At 50.7% G+C, this 17,175-nt stretch overlaps 3 protein-coding genes across 3 annotated transcripts in view; 2 read left to right on the forward strand and 1 right to left on the reverse strand.

Moving 5' to 3' along the window:
* The window catches only part of NDUFA1 (NADH:ubiquinone oxidoreductase subunit A1), a 970,503-nt gene that overhangs the window by 829,875 nt on the left and 123,453 nt on the right, over positions 1-17,175 (forward strand). The window lies entirely within an intron of this gene.
* Positions 1-17,175, reverse strand: part of SEPTIN6 (septin 6) — a 313,664-nt gene that overhangs the window by 142,758 nt on the left and 153,731 nt on the right. The window lies entirely within an intron of this gene.
* On the forward strand, positions 6,405-8,334 carry SOWAHD (sosondowah ankyrin repeat domain family member D). Its single transcript, XM_050776130.1, has one exon. The coding sequence runs from the start codon at positions 6,798-6,800 to the stop codon at positions 7,743-7,745; it is 948 nt and encodes a 315-aa protein (XP_050632087.1). The 5' UTR covers positions 6,405-6,797; the 3' UTR covers positions 7,746-8,334.

The following is a 17,175-nucleotide window of genomic DNA, read 5'->3' on the forward strand; positions in this document are numbered from 1 at the left end:
CTGGCTTCTTTCACTTAGCATAATATTTTCCATGTTCCTCCATGTTGTAGCATGTGTCAGTTATTTCGTTCCTTGTTTTTTTTTTTTTTTGAGACTGAGTTTCGCTTTATCGCCCAGGCTGGAGGGCAGTGGCACAATCTCGGCTGACTGCAACCTCCGCCTCCAGGGTTCAAGCAATTCTCATGCCTCAGCCTCCCAAGTAGGTGGGATTACAGGTGCCCACCACCACGCCCAGCTAATTTTTGGGTTTTGTTGTTGTTGTTGTTTTAGAGACAGAGTCTCGTTCTGTCGCAAGGCTGGAATGCAGTGGTACAATCTTGGCTCACTGCAACCTTCGCCTCCCAGGTTCAAGCAATTCTCCTGTCTCAGCCTCCGGAGTGGCTGGGACTACAGGCACACATCACCACGCCCGGCTAATTTTTGTAGTTTTAGTAGAGACAGTGTTTTACCGTATTGGCCAGGCTGGTCTCAAACTCCTGACCTCAGGTGATCCACCCACCTCGGCCTCCCAAAGTGCTGGGATTACCAGTGTGAGCCACCGCGTCTGGCAATTTTTGTATTTTTTTTTTTTTTTTTAGTAAAGACAGGGTTTCACCATGTTGGCCAGGCTGGTCTCGAACTCCTGATCTCAGGTGATCTGCCCAACTCGGCCTCTCAAAGTGCTGGGATTACAGGCGTGAGCCACTGTGCCCGGCTTATTTCATTCCTTTGTATGGCCAAATAACATTCCATGGTATGGATATACTATGGACATAGGGATTGTTTCCACCTTTTGGCTATTGTAAATAGTTCTGCTGTGACCATTCATGTATGAAAATGCATATTTAATGCTTGGCACAGGACATAAGTCACCAGTCACCTAAGTGCTTAATGAGCAGTAGGCAGCTGTAATCACTGTTATTAGAGAGTGCTACGATAGGTGATCTGGGGTACAGGATGCCTGGATGTCAGAAATGGATGGCCGAAGGCACCAAGGACAACATTTACCCACTGCACAATTTTATTAAGAGCTGTTCCTGTCCTCCGTATCCAAATGTACAGTATGGCAGCATGAAACAGGCATGAGCACAGACCCTGCTCTACCACTTTCGAGCCGTGGGACTCTGGGCAGGCCACTTAACCTCCCTCAGCCTTGTGTGTGAATTGCATATAAATACTGTCTTTTCTACATATCTCACAAGCTTGCTGTCTGGGTCAAAGAGATAACTAAAAATATGAAAGCACTCTGAAAACTAAGAGATTATGATTCCAAGCCTTACATATGACAGAAGCCAACTGATAAAGTAAGGAAGGAACCACTTTGTACTGCTCACTGGCCTCCCTCTCTCTCCTGATGGTTCACATTCCTTTCAAGATGACGCCAGCCCCCTCACCCCTAGGGCTAGTACCTTCTTCCCAGGAACTACTTAAGGGCCAAGGGCCTGCTGCAAGGTACAAGCCTTAATTCATATAAACAAAGGGTTTATTGCTGGGCGAGGTAGGAGGTAGCTCAAGCCTGTAACTCCAGCACTTTGGGAGGCCGAGGTGGGTGGATCACTTGAGGCCAGGAGTTCAAGACCAGCCTGGCCAAACCAGGGGAATGCTGTCTTTACTAAAAATACAAAAATTAGCCGGGTGTGGTGGTACCTACCTGTAGTCCCAGCTATTCGGGAGGCTGAGGCACAAGAATCGCTTGAACCTGGGAGGCAGAGGTTGCAGTGAGCCGAGATCGTGCCACTGCATTCCAGCCTGGGTGACAGAGACTGTCTCAAAACAAAATAAAAGGGCCTGTTGCTGGGCATGGTAGCTCACACCTATAATCCCAACACTTTGGGAGGCTAAGGTGGGAGGATCACTTGACCCTAGGAGTTCAAGACCAGCCTGGGCAACATAGCAAGACCCTGTCCTTAAAAAAAAAAAAAATTAAAAGGCCTGCCGTGCCTCTTTCCTTGCCTACAGGTTGAAACAGACACAGCCTTTCTACTTTTCTCAGTTGCTAGTTGGTCAGAGCGCCCTCATGTGTCTCCATATGGTAATACCCTAAGTCTGTTACAGGATGTGGCATTCTTTTAATCTCAGTATCAATAAAATGTGTAATGGAAATTTTTTTCCCTTCACACTTCAAAGCCCATGCTTGACTCTCGGGTTCCAATTAAGCCATTCCAGCTTGAGTTTAGGCAGGTTTCCTGCTTCCACTCAGGCCTACAGATTTCTTCCTGCTCCCTGCCCACCCCCTTTCTCCTTGGTCATTTTTAGAAGCCCTGGTCTCATGGCTCACACATGTCAACTTGGTTCTACCACTTTCTACTCTTCCAAGCTCAGTAAGCTCTCAAAATAAGATTGTAAGTTCTTTTTTTTAACTGGTTACATCAGGTCTTACTGCAGGATTGGGCGGGGGGTGGAACGATGTGGGTAATTCCAAAGTACTAGGAAATAATTTTTAAAGTGTTTACCAAATATGACTTGTTCCATAGTCTAAGGAAAAGGGATTCAAAATGAGATCTCGTGTAAAGGTCTGACATTTGGGAAGGGGAAAGTGATGTTTGGCAGTGTACATACACACAGACACATACACTGATACACACAACCAGAGACAGTGATGCCGGGTACACACACATACCACTCAAACATCCATTCTTGCACACACATTCCATGCAAATAGAGAGAAAGGAGCTCTCTCTCTCTCTCACGGCTTTTTCATTGAGAACCATGATGATATCAGCACAGGTCTTTGGAGGAAAGGAAATTTACATTCTATATCTGGAACCTCAACAATGTTCCAGCTGGGTGTGGTGGCTCACGCCACTGGGTGTGGTGGGAGGCCAAGGTGGGTGGATAACTTGGGGCCGGAAGTTCGAGATCAGCCTTGTCAACATGGTAAAACCCCGTCTCTACTGAAAATACAAAATTTAACTGAGCTTGGTGGTGCACGTCTGTAATCCCAGCTACTCAGGAGGCTGAGGCATTAGAATCGCTTGAACTGGAGAGGCGAAGGTTGCAGTGAGCCGAGATCACACCACACTGCACTCCAGCCTAGGCAATAGATGGAGACTCCGTCTCAAAAAAAAAAAAGAAAGGATAAAAAAAAAAAAAAGAATGTTCCCCATTCCCTCCATGACCAAGGGTTATGGACGCCTGAGGAACTTTACTTCCCATATTCCACACATCTGCCTCTCAACTGTTTTGCACTTCTGGATTTTTCTGAATCCATAAGCCCCCCTGGCAAACTCCACTGAGAGCCCAAGGATACACGAGCCTTTGGCTTCACCCAAGGGGCATGTTTCTGAGAAGTTGCATGTAAATTAAATTTTTGCAGATCAACTATGATTTCCTGCTGACATCCACTAAGATTTCTGAGCTGCTCTCTTCATCAAGATAGATTTTCAACGTATGCCTAACACATCAGCTTCTCTGTTCCTCTGCCTTCTGCCATGCTCCCTGAGTTAGTTAAACCTCATCTGGAAAATAAAGGCCAATGAAACATTAAGATCTCTTCTAGTTCTTTTTTTTTTTTTTTTTTTTGAGACAGAGTCTCGCTCTGTCACCCAGGCTGGAGTGCAGTGGCGCGATCTTGGCTCACTGCAAGCTCCGCCTCCCGGGTTCACGCCATTCTCCTGCCTCCGCCTCCCAAGTAGCTGGGACTACTTGCGCCACCGCGCCTGGCTAATTTTTTTTGTATTTTTAGTAGAGACGGGGTTTCACCACGTTAGCCAGGATGGTCTCGATCTCCTGACTTCATGATCCACCCACCTCGGCCTCCCAGAGTGCTGGGATTACAGGCATGAGCCACCGCGACCGGCTGATCCCTTCTAGTTCTAATAGTCCAAGATCTAGTAAATAAACCCGCAAATATATTAGAGAGGCTGCTATTTGGAAAAGGCATCAGTATTACTACAATTTGCAATGCAAATATCTACTCTACCTCCAGCTTTTTGGAAAGTCATTTCCCAGGGCTTGAGGGGTTTTGCCCCACTCCCTTGGAGGGGTAGCAGATGTTTCACATAACTGGCGTGTTAATTTTAGGTGGGTGGGTACTCTCCCTTCTGTCTTCCACTCCTTCTACCCTACTCCCTGCTACCAAATTCCAGATATCCTCTCTACTAAAATAGAGATGGGTGTTGCGGTTCTGGGGAGTGGTGTGTGCAGCTGGTGACCTAGGGTAGAAAGCACTTGCTAATGAAAGATGAAACAAGTTGCAAAGGAGGCACCATGGCTTTGGTCTCTAGCAGCAGAGTTAAGCAAGGGCACATGTATCATGGGTCTGTGGCACTGGTCAGGCGGCTGCCTTTGCAATCTTTGAACTGGAAACAGAGATATTATTCATGCTGATAGGGAAGAGAGTTGCCTGCTTAGTGGTGAGGAAAATTAATAGTCCAACCATTCTTCCATCCTGCATTCTCCATGCTGGCATTTTGACTAAAAAAAAATATTGCTGCAGCTGTTTGCATATTCTAGAAGTGTGTGTGTGCATGTGTGCGGTTTGGTGTTTACAGATTTGGGGTTGCGGAGAGGAGTCTCCAGAGCAACGGAAGTAGCTGCTTGTCAGTCAGGATTCATTTTGAAAATGAAAGCCTGAAAGCTTGGGGCCCATTCTGGGCCTAGGCCTGGTCTCTGAGAAGTCACCGGAGGCCAGGAGGTGGTGGCTTTGGCCAGTCAACTCAGTGAATAAGCCACTGAATCCCTTTTTTAAAAAATGAATTGACCAAATCTATGAGTTGCTTTTGATGTCCTGCAGATTGGAGTCTGGGGCAGGGATGTGGGAGCAGGCACTGAGGTGCTGGCTGTGGATACACGTCCCCCACCCCCAACATACACACACACAATCACGTTTTCCCAGGCTGCCAAACCAGAACAAGGTAACAAATATTTCTTGGGTAACTACTAGGTGCACAAGGACAGTATGACATAGCTGTCCAAGAGTTTCTAGTTTGATTGGCATGTGAGAGCAATGGGAGAGAGATGTAACACATGGCAGTCTGGGTGCCAAAGAAGTAGCAGAAACACAGGGCTGGGGAAAGAGAGGGATCACTTTAGGCTGGGATAATCAGAGGAGGCTTGCTGGAGGTGGAAACTAAGCGCAACCTTGAAAGAAAAGAACTTCACTACACAGAAGCTCTTCCAGGCAGAGGAGTGTAAGTTATAGATACGCTCACGTTACAAGTCTATCCTTTTGGCTGGAATTTGGGGCTTGTATGTGATTTGCAGTTGATAAGCCAGGCTTGAATGCCAGTTCCTGTGTACCAGAACAAAGGCTATGGTGTCGCACAGACCTGCTCTGCCACTTCCTGCTGGGTGACCTTGAGCAAGTAGCCTAACCTCTCTGCAAACTGGGGACAGTAATGACTCCTAGCACTTGAGGTCATTGGGAGGATTAAAAGAGTTAACATATATAACGCAACGAGCACAGTGCCTGGCACATAGTAAATGTTCAAAACCAAATTACAAATGTATAAGCTGTTCTGAAGGAAAGCTCTAGATATTTAGGACTTGTTCCAAACACGTGAGGGCCAAGAAAGAAAAGCTTCTGACACCTTCTGTCACTGCTGCCACAGGTAGCCCCGGGGGAGTGGGCTGACTTGGCCTGAGCCTCCATCCCCCTTGGCCTAGACTGCTGGAACAGTCTTCCGACTTCCTGCCTCTGCACCTCCCAAATCACCTTTTTAACACAACCTCCATCATGGCTGTGTCTCTCCCTGGCTCAACAATCTTCTCTGGCTCCCCGTTGCTCACTGACTGAGCTCTTTAACATGGTGGGGGTGTGGAGGCAAGAACTACCATTTACTAAGGGAAGGGAAGAGCAAAGAGTACGCTGGTATTAGCAGTAAAAAAGAAAAAATATCCTTTTTTTAAAAAGCTCCTAAGCTTTGAATTTGCAGAAAGCGGGGTCCTGGGGAGAGAGCAGGGATGCATCTCTAAAGAGAACAGGGCGCTCCCGTGGCTCCAGCTCAGATTCACCTGTAGCTGCTTCTCCAAGCCAACCTGGGAAAATTGACGGGAGGGAAGAGGGTGGAGAGCTGGACAGAGAGGGCGGTGCAGAAGGGGAATATCCCACCCCAGTTCCCTGGAAGAGCGTCAGCCTGGACCCCGGTCTTGGGCTTCTCTGCTGGAATCCTGGGCAGCCCCGGGCGCCGCGGGGAAGGTCAAGGCCGCAAAAAGCGCAAGGCAGGCAGACGAGCCAGTCACAAGGGGCAGTCGAGCTGCCTGCGTGAATGCTAGGCGCGGGACAAAGGCAACTCCGGGACAAAGTGCAGGGAGACTCCTGAAGAGATAAGAGGGAAGGGCGAAGGAAGGGGGCGGGGAGCCAGAGCCTCGGAGCTCCAGGACCGCGCTTTGGGAGGCCATGGCTGGAAGCCGAGCTCGGCCCGCTGCGGAAGGGGCGCCCTCGAGCCTCTACACCCTAGCAGCGGCTGGGATGCTGAGAACCGGGGCTTCCAGGGCCACAGGCGAGCTCCCAGCCCGTCCTCGCGCCCGCCCCTCGGTGCTGGAGGCGGGGCTGCAGAGCTCACCTGGCCGTTTGGGGTGGGACCGCCCGCGACCCGGGGGAGCTGCAGAGACGGCGGTACCCAGGGCGCTGGAGCTGAGCTTGCCCTGGGGGCTTGGCTGGAGCTCAAACCCCTCCACGGCCCCCAAGGCCTGAGCGGGGGCCCTCCCCTAGCTCCCTCCCTCCTCCTCCTCCTCTCCTTTGCTCCCTCCCTCTGAACCCAATTGCTCAAGCCGCTTCCTTCCCCAACGCCAGCGCCAGTTCCTCTCCCGTTGGGGCCCGAGAAGGGCAGCGAACACTGGACACTGGGACGTCCGCGGCGGCAGCTTGCAAGACCATGGCCCAGCCCGGAGGGGCCACGAACCGGGCACCCACGGCCTCTCTCGCGCCGACCGCGCAGAGCCTGCGGTGCGCCCCGCAGCCCCGCCCCTCGAGAGCGGACACTGGTAGCCTGGGCAGGTACTGGGGCAAAGCCGCAGCCACTGCTTCCCGGGAGCCCCCCTTCCCAGGCACGCTGATGCACTCTGGAGCGGGCTCAGGGCGCCGGCGGGTAGCGCTGCGGGAACTGCTGGGGCTGCAGCGGGCGGCTCCTGCCGGGTGGCTGTCGGAGGAGCGCGCCGAGGAGCTGGGCGGGCCCAGCGGGCCGGGCAGCAGCAGGCTGTGCCTGGAACCGCGGGAGCACGCGTGGATTCTGGCGGCCGCCGAGGGCCGCTATGAGGTGCTGCGGGAGCTGCTGGAGGCTGAGCCGGAGCTGCTGCTGCGGGGCGACCCGATCACCGGCTACTCGGTTCTGCACTGGCTGGCCAAGCACGGGCGCCACGAGGAGCTCATTCTAGTACACGACTTCGCCCTACGCCGGGGGCTGCGGCTCGACGTGAGCGCCCCAGGCAGCGGCGGCCTCACGCCCCTCCACCTGGCGGCCCTTCAGGGCCACGACATGGTCATCAAGGTGCTGGTGGGCGCCCTGGGTGCCGACGCTACGCGCCGCGACCACAGCGGCCACCGGGCCTGCCACTACCTGCGGCCCGACGCGCCTTGGAGGTTGCGGGAGCTGTCGGGAGCTGAGGAATGGGAGATGGAGAGCGGCAGCGGGTGCACCAACCTGAACAACAACAGCAGCGGCACCACTGCGTGGAGGGCCGCGAGCGCAGTGGGCGCGACGGCTGTGGAGACAAGCAGAAGAGCGGCGGCGTCGCGGACCAAGGCGAAGGACACCGCGGGCAGCCGGGTGGCGCAAATGCATGTCCTTTTCCGCCATCTGTTCCCCTCATTCCAGGACCGTTGACAGGGACAGAGACTGGAGAGCTAGGAGGGGCCGCGACGCTGTGGCGATGGCTAGGTCCTGGGTTGTCCCGGGTTCCACCGAAGGAGAGGCGCCTTGGACGCTGCTTGGGCCTGCAAGGAACAGAACATGTCGGGGTCCAACTCAGGTACTTGTCTCAGGTCTCCTGTAACCACCGGCCTGGAGGACCTGGGGACTTGGGCACCACCTCACCAAGAGAGAGTGAAGGACCAAGCTGGCCTGGCTCCGAGTTCCAAAGCTACACGACTAAGGAGTTGGGAGAAGGGATCGTGGTCTTGCTTGGGAGAGGGCAAGTTAAGCTTCCAGTGGCCATTTCTGGGCAGGCCGACGCGCAGGGTTTATTAGGAAACATTCTCTAGAAGAATGAGTTAAAATTGCATACCACCAATGCAGAGAAAATGCCTCACTCTGCCGGCCTGGCTCGGCCATTAATGGGGTCTTGGGGTGCGGGTAGAGTCAGCCTCTGACAACCTCCTCCTGAGACGACCAAGCCTTAACTGGTACTTTTTCTCATGTATCACAGGTGACTTCTTATGTATATTAAAGTGGAATATGTGTTCTTTTCACATGACAAGGCTGTCCTTTTAGTGTTTTCCCCCACCTCCCTTACTAACCACAAAGGAAGAAGCTGCATATGTTTGCAGGGTAGAGGTCACCCACCCGTGGCCATGATCTCGTGCTCCAGGGCAGGCTTTGGGCCTCCTTCTCAGAACAAATGGCCAGAGCTGTGCAGGGAAGAAGCTATTTCCCCCTTGGATCTGAGGAGAAACACACAGTTCACCTCTGTCCTGAGCTCCTTGATGGTCTGGCCTCAGGCACCAGCCTCATCCTAGAAGAGTTGTCCTATAGGGGCCTTGGGTTAGGGGGTAAAAGGCAAAAGTTTCCAAATTTACATTTCTGATATTTCCACGATGAGTCATGTAATTTACCTTGATTTGTGGCCTCTAATGAGACACACCCATGGGCACTTTTTTTTTTCCAAGATGGGGCTTTCTTCAGCTTTTCAGCAGCATTTATTTATTTATTTATTTATTTATTTATTTATGAAATGGAGTGCAGTGATGCAATCTTGATTCATTGCAACCTTTGCCTCCTGGGTTCAAGCAATTCTCCTGCCTCAGCCTCCCAAATAGCTACAGGCGTCCACCACCACGCCCAGCGATATATATTTTTTTTTTTTGTATTTTTAGTAGAGATGGGGTTTCACTATGTTGGCTGGGCTGGTCTCGAACTCCTGACCTAGTGATCCACCTGCCTCAGCCTCCCAAAGTGCTGGGATTACAGGCATGAGCCACCACGCCTGGCCAGCAGCATGTATTTATTGTTACTATTATTATTTTTTTTTTTGAGACGGAGTCTCACTCTGTCGCCCAGGCTGGAGTGCAGGGGCGCGATCTCGGCTCACTGCAAGCTCCGCCTCCCAGGTTCGCGCCATTCTCCTGCCTCAGCCTCCTGAATAGCTGGAACTACAGGCGCCCGCCACCACGCCTGGCTAATTTTTTGTATTTTTAATAGAGACGGGGTTTCACCATGTTTGCCAGGATGTTCTCGATCTCCTGACCTCGTGATCCACCCGCCTCGGCCTCCCAAAGTGCTGGGATTACAGGTGTGAGCCACCGTGCCCGGCCACTATTATTGTTTTTTGAGACAGAGTCTTGCTCTGTCGCCCAGGCTGGAGTGCAATGGTGTGATCTAGGCTCACTGCAACCTCTGCCTCCTGGGTTCAAGCGATTTTCCTACCCCAGCCTCCCAAGTAGCTGGGATTACAAACGTGCACCACCACGCCTGGCTAATTTTTGTATTTGTAGTAATGACGGGGTTTCACCATGTTGGCCAGGCTGATCTCAAACTCCTAACCTCAAGTGCTCCCCTGCCTCGGCCTCCCAAAGTGCTGGGATTACAGACATGAGCCATCGCGCCTGCTCAGCAGCATTTAAAAAATTAAGTTTAAGGCTGGGCACAGTGGCTCATGCCTGTAATCCCAGCATATTGGGAGGTTGAGGCGGGAGTATCCTTTGGGCCCAGGAGTTCTGGACCAGCCTGGGCAATATAGGGAGACCCCGTCTCTACAAAAATATACAAAAATTAGCCAGGTGTAGTGGTGCAGGCCTGTAGTCCCAGCTACTAGGGAGGCTGAGGTGGAAGGATTGCTTGAGCCTGGGAGGTGGAGGCTGCAGTGAGTAAAGCATTCCACTGCACTCCAGCCTGGGTGACAAGAGTAGGACCCTATCTCTCTCTCTATATATATATATATATTTCACACGTAAAAATTCTTTTTAAAAAGTTAAGTTTAATGCATAAATTGTAGCTTGCAAAATTGCTCCCATTCAGAAATGGCATGAATTAAATAAGACTACAGGAGGGTTGACTCAGCCTGAAAGGCCAGGAAAGCAGTTGCTGGCTACAGACCCATGCTGCCTTGGAGAACAGTGCATTTTAAAAATAGCACTGTATCCCTGACGGTTTGGGTAGCCCTTGCAATGGACTGTCGCATTCCCCAGCCCTCTCATCCCAGTCCGTGAACACCAGGGAGAAAAAGTCACCACTAACAAACAGCCCAGAAACGCCACCCTGAGCCCATCCATCCATGTTTCCATCTCTGCCTGGTGGCCCTGTTGCCTCTATGCTCAAAACTTTCCTACTTTCCTTTATTTTTTATTTTTGAGATGGCATCTCTCACTCTTACCCAGTCTGGAGTACAGTGGCACGATCATAGCTCACTGCAGCCTCAAACACCTGGGCTTCAGTGAACCTCCTGCCTCAGCCTCCCAAGTAGTTGGGACTACAGGCACATGTCGCCATGCTCAGCTACTTTTTTTTTTTTTTTTTTTTTTTTGTCTGTACAGACAGGGTCTTGCTATGTTTCTTAAGCTGTTCTTGAACTCCTGGGTTCAAGTCATCCCCCGACCTTGGCCTCCCAAAGTGCTGGGATTACAGGCATGAGCCACTGTGCCTGGCCTTCCTTTGTCTTTTCTAAATGAACTTCTTGAGCAATTGAAGGAGGGAGGGCTAACAGTTCCTAAATTCTGGCAATTGGCATTGGCATCTGGCATTAACCCTCTCCACCCCTGTGCCCATTTTATAGATGCGAAGAGGCCAACTGATGCAGGACCGTGGTTTCTGTTCCACAACCTCCCCCTTGACAGCTGCCAAGGTGGGTTGGGCTTGGGGAAGGCTGTCAGGGCAGGGCTTTCTGCTGATTCTGCAGGCTCCTGGCTTGGAAGGAAGATTGGTGTGTGCTGAGCATTCACAGGCCACTTATCACATTAGTCCCCTCTTTATAGGAAAAGTATGAACCTAAGCATCTTAACTGTTAGCAGATCTGGGGGCCTGAGACAAGCGTTCACCCTCCTCCTTCCAAAATGAAAACCAAGTTAGCTGGAAGATTCGAAAACGGTTTTCCATAGTTTTCCTGTAGTCAGCTACTCTTCCCCACAGATTTTTCTCATCATGTGATACTGCCTAGCCTACCTCCTCCATGTAAAATTGAGGTTTGGCTGCAGGGGACAAACTCCCATGCTGAAAGCTCTCCGTGCCTCACATCAAGCCGTTGGCATTTCTGGTATGCTTTTTGAGGCAAGACTGGTATGCTTACCCCAAGAGAAAGAGCAAATTCCCCGAGAAACCTCTTTCCAGGGGAGCAAAGTGGAGTTCAGCAGATGATGCAAGACTTCATTCTAGCAGGGGAGCCAAGCAAGAAGAGGAGACAGAAGCAGGGCTGTGATGGATCAGGGGGAGGGGGTGCTGAGGGAGCACAGGAGGCAGGGCCGGATCCAAGTCGAGAGGAATAGAAAAGGCTTTCGTGGAGGAAGGTGGTGCCTGATCTGAGGCTGGAGGGCTGAGTGCGAGTTGACCGTTGAGTGTGGCAAGTACCAGACACTATAAAGGCAGCGGGTTTGGCAGGAGGGTGGAAGCTGGGGAGAGGTTAATGGCAAGGCTGGAGAAGTGGAAGGGGGTCCAGATCACCAAGAGTCTCGAAGGTCATGCTAAAAGAGGTTCATGAAGTTTAGCCAAAAGGTAGTTGGGAGTCATGGAAGGTTTCTAAGCAGAGGAGTAGCATGATGAGATTTTGGAAGATCACTCTGGCAGTCACCTGGAGGATGAATGTGCCAGGGGAGAAAACTGGGGGCAAATGCATCGCAAAAGCAAAACACTTCTAGAGCAATGCTTTCAGAAAAGTCATACTAGCAAGGCTGTATGCCTATAGTTGCTGTTTGCCTGTAGTCCCAGCTACTTGGGAGTCTGAGGTGGGAGGGTCACCTGAGCCCAGGAAGTAGAGGCTGCAGTGAACCATGGTCGTGTCATGGCACTACAGCCTGGGCAACAGAGCAAGACCCTGTCTCTAAGAAAAATAGTCATTCTTCACCCCAAGAAGTTCAAAGATCCCTGTGAGGGCAGTGCCTTTGAAACTTCTCTTTTTTTTCTCCTCCAAAGTCTTTGTTCTAATGAAGCTCACCTAGAATCCTCGTGTGTAAATCTCCCCACACCCTGCCTCTTTTCTAGACAGACAGTCCTACACCATGGCCCCTGGAGTAAAATTCAAAGCCACTGGTGTGGTGGAAAGCTCTCAGCCTTGCCTGGGTTCAAATCCTAGCTCCCAATTCATGACCCTGAGCTACGTGCTGGCCTCTCTGAGTGGCAATTTCCTCATCTGTGAAATGGGACCAACAGAATCTTTTTTGCAGGTTTGTTCTGAGCATTCAAGATAATGTATGTGCAACATCTGGCACACTGGGTGACACACAGGGAATAGGAAATAACGGCTGTTTGAAAGAATCCTAAGGGGCTCAGCAGGTTCTTGTGGTGAAACTACATTATCTGCTAGGGTAGTCCAGGAGGTATCTTGTGGTTTACCTGCATTATGTCAGCTTTAAAATGAGTTTGCATTTATTGCAAGTTATTTTCCATCTGTGCCAGAGGAGTGACTGTTCCTCAAAGGAGATGTTGGTTCCTCTGCTGATGTTCTTCACAAGCTATATATTTTTACTTTTGACATAACAACCACTTGCTGAAGTGCTTAGCATGGCTAAAAGGGATCCAAGTGCTAATAGTCAAGAGGATGGGAAAAGGCCCTGAAGGCATTTTATAGATCACTAAGGGCAGGCCGGCGCAGTGGCTCACGTGTGTAATCCCTGCACTCTGGGAGGCTGAGGTGGGCAGATCATCTGGAGTCAGAGGTTCAAGACCAGCCTGGCCAACATGGTGAAACTTCGTCGCTACTAAAAATGCAAATATTATTTGGGCATGGTGACGGGTGCCTGTAATCTCAGCGACTCAGGAGGCTTAGGCAGGAGGATCTCTTGAACCCGGGAGGCAGAGGTTGCAGTGAGCTGAGATTGCACCACTGCACTCCAGCCTGGGTGACAGAGCAAGACTCTGTCTCAAAAGGTGGATCGCTGAGGTCAGGAGTTTGAGACCAGCCTGGCCAACATGGTGAAATCCCGTCTCTACTAAAAATATAAAAAAAATTAGGCGTGGTGGTGTGTGCCTGTAGTCTCAGTTACTTGGGAGGCTCTGAGGCATGAGAATTGCTTGAATCTGGGAGGCAGAGGTTGCAGTGAGCCAAGATAGCACCACTGCACTCCAGCCTGGGCGACAGAGCGAGACTCCATCTCAAAAAAAAAAAAAAAAAAAAAAGTTCACTAAGGCCACAGGCATAGGAGGACAGAATGGGTTTTGCTTTTTTTTGGAGGGGGGGCGTGGAAGGGAAGGAAATAGGGTGCCAGGCCTGGGGTACCACTGACCTGCATCCCTACTGCTCTAGCTCCAGCCCAGTCTCAAAGGGCCTCAGGTACTGCTCTGGCTGCTGCTCCCAAGGCCATAAGCCTTGGGGCTTCCACATGGTGCTAAGTCTGCAGACTTGCAGAATGTGAGAGTAATTGAAGGCTTGGCAACTTCCACCTAGATTACAGAGGAAGTATGGGAAAGCCTAGATGCCCAGGTAGAAGTGTGCTGCAGGGGTAGTGCCCCCACAAGAATCCCTACCAGGGGCTAGTTGAGCTGTGGAAGCAGGGCCACCACCCTCGAGACCACAGAATAGTGCAGCCACCAGCAGCACGCATCCTCAACCTCGAAAAGCCTGTGGCATTGGACTCTAATCCATGAGAGCAGCTACATGGGCTGCTCCCAGCATAGCCATGGGGATGGGGCTGCTCAAGGCCTTGGCGGCCCACCCCTTGTACCAATGTGCCCAGGATGAGGGGACATGGAGTCAAGGGAGATCATTTTGGAACTTGAAGATTTAATGGCTGGCCAAGGCAGGACGGTTGCGGGAGCCCAGGAGTTTGAGAGCAGCCTGGGCAACACAGTGAGACCTCGTCTCTATACAAAATTAGAAGATTAGCCTGGCATGGTGGTGCAAGACCGTAGTCTCATGTACTCAGGAGGTGAGGCGGGGGGATTGCTTGAGCCCAGGAGGTTGAGGCTGCAATGAGCCATGATCATACCACTGCACTCCAGACTGAGTGACAGAGCAAGACCTTGTCTCAAAAAAAAAAAAAAAAAAAAAGACTTATGTCTGCCCTACTGTGTTTTGAACTTGTGTGGGGTCTGTTACCCCTTGCTTTTGGGGATATTTCCCTTTTGGAATGGGAGTATTTACCCAATGTCTGTTCTACCACTGTGTCTCAGAAGTAAATACCTTGATTTTGATTTTTTTATTTTTTTTTGAGATGGAGTCTCACCCTGTCGCCCAGGCTGGAGTGCAGTGGCGCGGTCTCAGCTCACTGCAACCTGCATCTCCCGGGTTCAAGCGATTCTCCTGCCTCTGCTTCCCCAGTGGCTGGGATAACAGGCACGCGCCACAATGCCCAGCTAATTTTTGTATTTTTAGTAGAGACGGAGTTTCACCATGTTGGCCAGGCTGGTCTTGAACTCCCGACCTCAGGTGATTCACCTGCCTCGGACTCCCAAAGTGCTGAGATTACAGGCGTGAGCCACTGCGCCCAGCCTGATTTTTTGATTTTACAGGCTCACAGTGGGAAGGAACTTGTCCTGAGTCTCAGATGAGACTTCGGACTTTTGGAGTTAATGCTGGACTTGGGAACTATTCGGGGGGATGATTGTATTTTGCATGAGAGAAGGACATAAGATTTGGGGGGCCAGGAGCAGAATGATAGAGTTTGGATATTTGTCCCCTCTAAACCTCATGTTGAAATTTGACTCACAATGTTGGAGGTGGGGCCTAAAAGGAGGTTTCTGGGTCATCGGGGTGAACCCCTCACCAAGGGCTTGGTGCCATCTTTACAGTAAAGGGTGAGTTCTCACTCTATTAGTCCCTGTGAGAACTGATTTTTGTTTTGTTTTGTTTTGTTTTTCTTTTTGAGACAGAGTCTCGCTCTGTCACCCAGGCTGGAGGGCAGTGGCAAAATCTCGGCTCACTGCAACCTCCGCTTCCTGGGTTCAAGCGATCCTCCTGCCTCAGCCCCCTGAGTAGCTAGGATTACAGGCACGTGTCACCATGCCTGGCTAATTTCTGTATTTTCAGTAGAGACAGGGTATCACCATGTTGGTCAGGCTGGTCTCGAACTCCTGACCTCAGGTGATCCACCCACCTCACAAGCGTGAGCCACTGTGGCCGGCTGAGAACTGATTGTTGAAAAAAAACCTGACACCTCCCTCCTTTCTATCTTCCTTCCTCTATCACCATGTGATGCCTGTTCCCCTGTGCCTTCCACCATGATTGGAAGCAGCCTGAGGCCTTCACCAGAAGCAGATACTGGTGCCGTGCTTCTTGTACAGCCTGCAGAACCATGAGCTAAATAAACCTCTTTCCTTTGTAAGTTATCTAGCCTCACGTATTTCTTTTCCCCCAATTCTTTCTTTCTTTTCTTTTCTTTTCTTTTTTTTAAATGTGGCCAAAGATGAGATATTTCTTTCTTTCTTTTTTTTTTTTTTTTTTTTTGAGACGGAGTCTCGCTCTGTCACCCAGGCTGGAGTACAGTGGCCGGATCTCAGCTCACTGCAAGCTCTGTCTCCCAGGTTTATGCCATTCTCCTGCCTCAGCCTCCCGAGTAGCTGGGACTACAGGCGCCCGCCACCTCGCCCGGCTAGTTTTTTTGTATTTTGTAGTAGAGACGGGGTTTCACCGTGTTAGCCAGGATGGTCTCGATCTCCTGACCTCGTGATCCGCCCGTCTCGGCCTCCCAAAGTGCTGGGATTACAGGCTTGAGCCACCGCGCCCGGCCGAGATATTTCTTTCAAAAAAAAAATTTTTTTTTTTTTTAATAGAAACATTGTCTCCCTATATTGCCCAGCCTGGTCACGAACTCCTGGGCTCAAGCAATCCTCTTCCCTTGGCCTCCCAAAGTGCTGGGATTGCAGGCATGAGCCACTGTGCCTGGCCCCCCAAGTATTTATTAATTTTTGAGACAGAGTCTTGCTCTGTTGCCCAGGATGGAGTGCAGTGGTGTGATCTCAGCTCACTGCAACCTCTGCCTCCCGGGTTCAAGGGATTCTCCTGCCTCAGCCTCCCGAGTAGCTAGGATTTCAGGCTTGCACCACCATGCCTGGCTAATTTTTGTATTTTTAGTAGAGACGGGGTTTCACCATGTTGGCCAGGCTGGTCTCGAATTCCTGACCTCAAGTGATCCACCCGCCTCGGACTCCCAAAGTGCTGGCATTACAGGCGTGAGTCACCACGCCTGGCCTATAAGTATTTGTTTATAGCAACACAAAAATGGACTAAGACAGACATAATTGCAATCAGCAAAGGTACCTTGTTCTTCACTCAGGGAAGTAAAAGCAGCAACTTAGTAAGTGCCCACCAAATATTAAATATGTTAGATACTGTTTTCAGATAAAGTCATAAACTGGAGCCAGAGCTAAACCTGAAATCCTCTGAAGAGAATCAAAGGAGTCCTTCATCTCCTGGCCCTATTCATCTATAGGAATGCCCCCTAACCCCAGCCAACATAACAAATATTCCACACCAAGACTCCCCATCTTCCCTCCTTCCCTTCCTTCTGACAAAGGAGCATGCCTGTCCTCTTTCAGGATATCGCTCATGCTCTCAACCCCCTCTCCTCTCAGGGTTTACTGACATCAATCGTCTTCTCCTGTATCTTTTTTTTTTTTTTTTTTTTTTTTTTTTTTTTTTTGAGATGGAGTCTCGCTCTGTTGCCAGGCTGGAGTGTAGTGGTGTGATCTCAGCTTGGCTCCCAGCAACCTCCGCCTCCAGGGTTCAAGCGATTCTCCTGCCTCAGCCTCCCCAGTAGCTAGTGTGAGGTGAAGCCAGCTGGACTTCCCGGGTGGAGTGGGGATTTGCAGAACTTTTCTGTCTAGCTAAGGGTTTGTAAATGTACCAATCAGCACTCTGTGTCTAGCTAAAAGTTTGTAAACGCACCAGTTAGCACTCTGTGTCTAGCTAAAGGTTTGTAAATGCACCAGTCAGCACTCTGTAAAAACGGACCAA

Source organism: Macaca thibetana, chromosome X (genome assembly GCF_024542745.1).
Source record: "Macaca thibetana thibetana isolate TM-01 chromosome X, ASM2454274v1, whole genome shotgun sequence".
Lineage (NCBI taxonomy): Eukaryota > Metazoa > Chordata > Mammalia > Primates > Cercopithecidae > Macaca > Macaca thibetana.

Coding starts and splice junctions, on each gene's coding strand:
- SOWAHD (XM_050776130.1), top strand. CDS start 6,798: ATGGCCCAGCCCGGAGGGGCCACGAACCGGGCACCCACGGCCTCTCTC.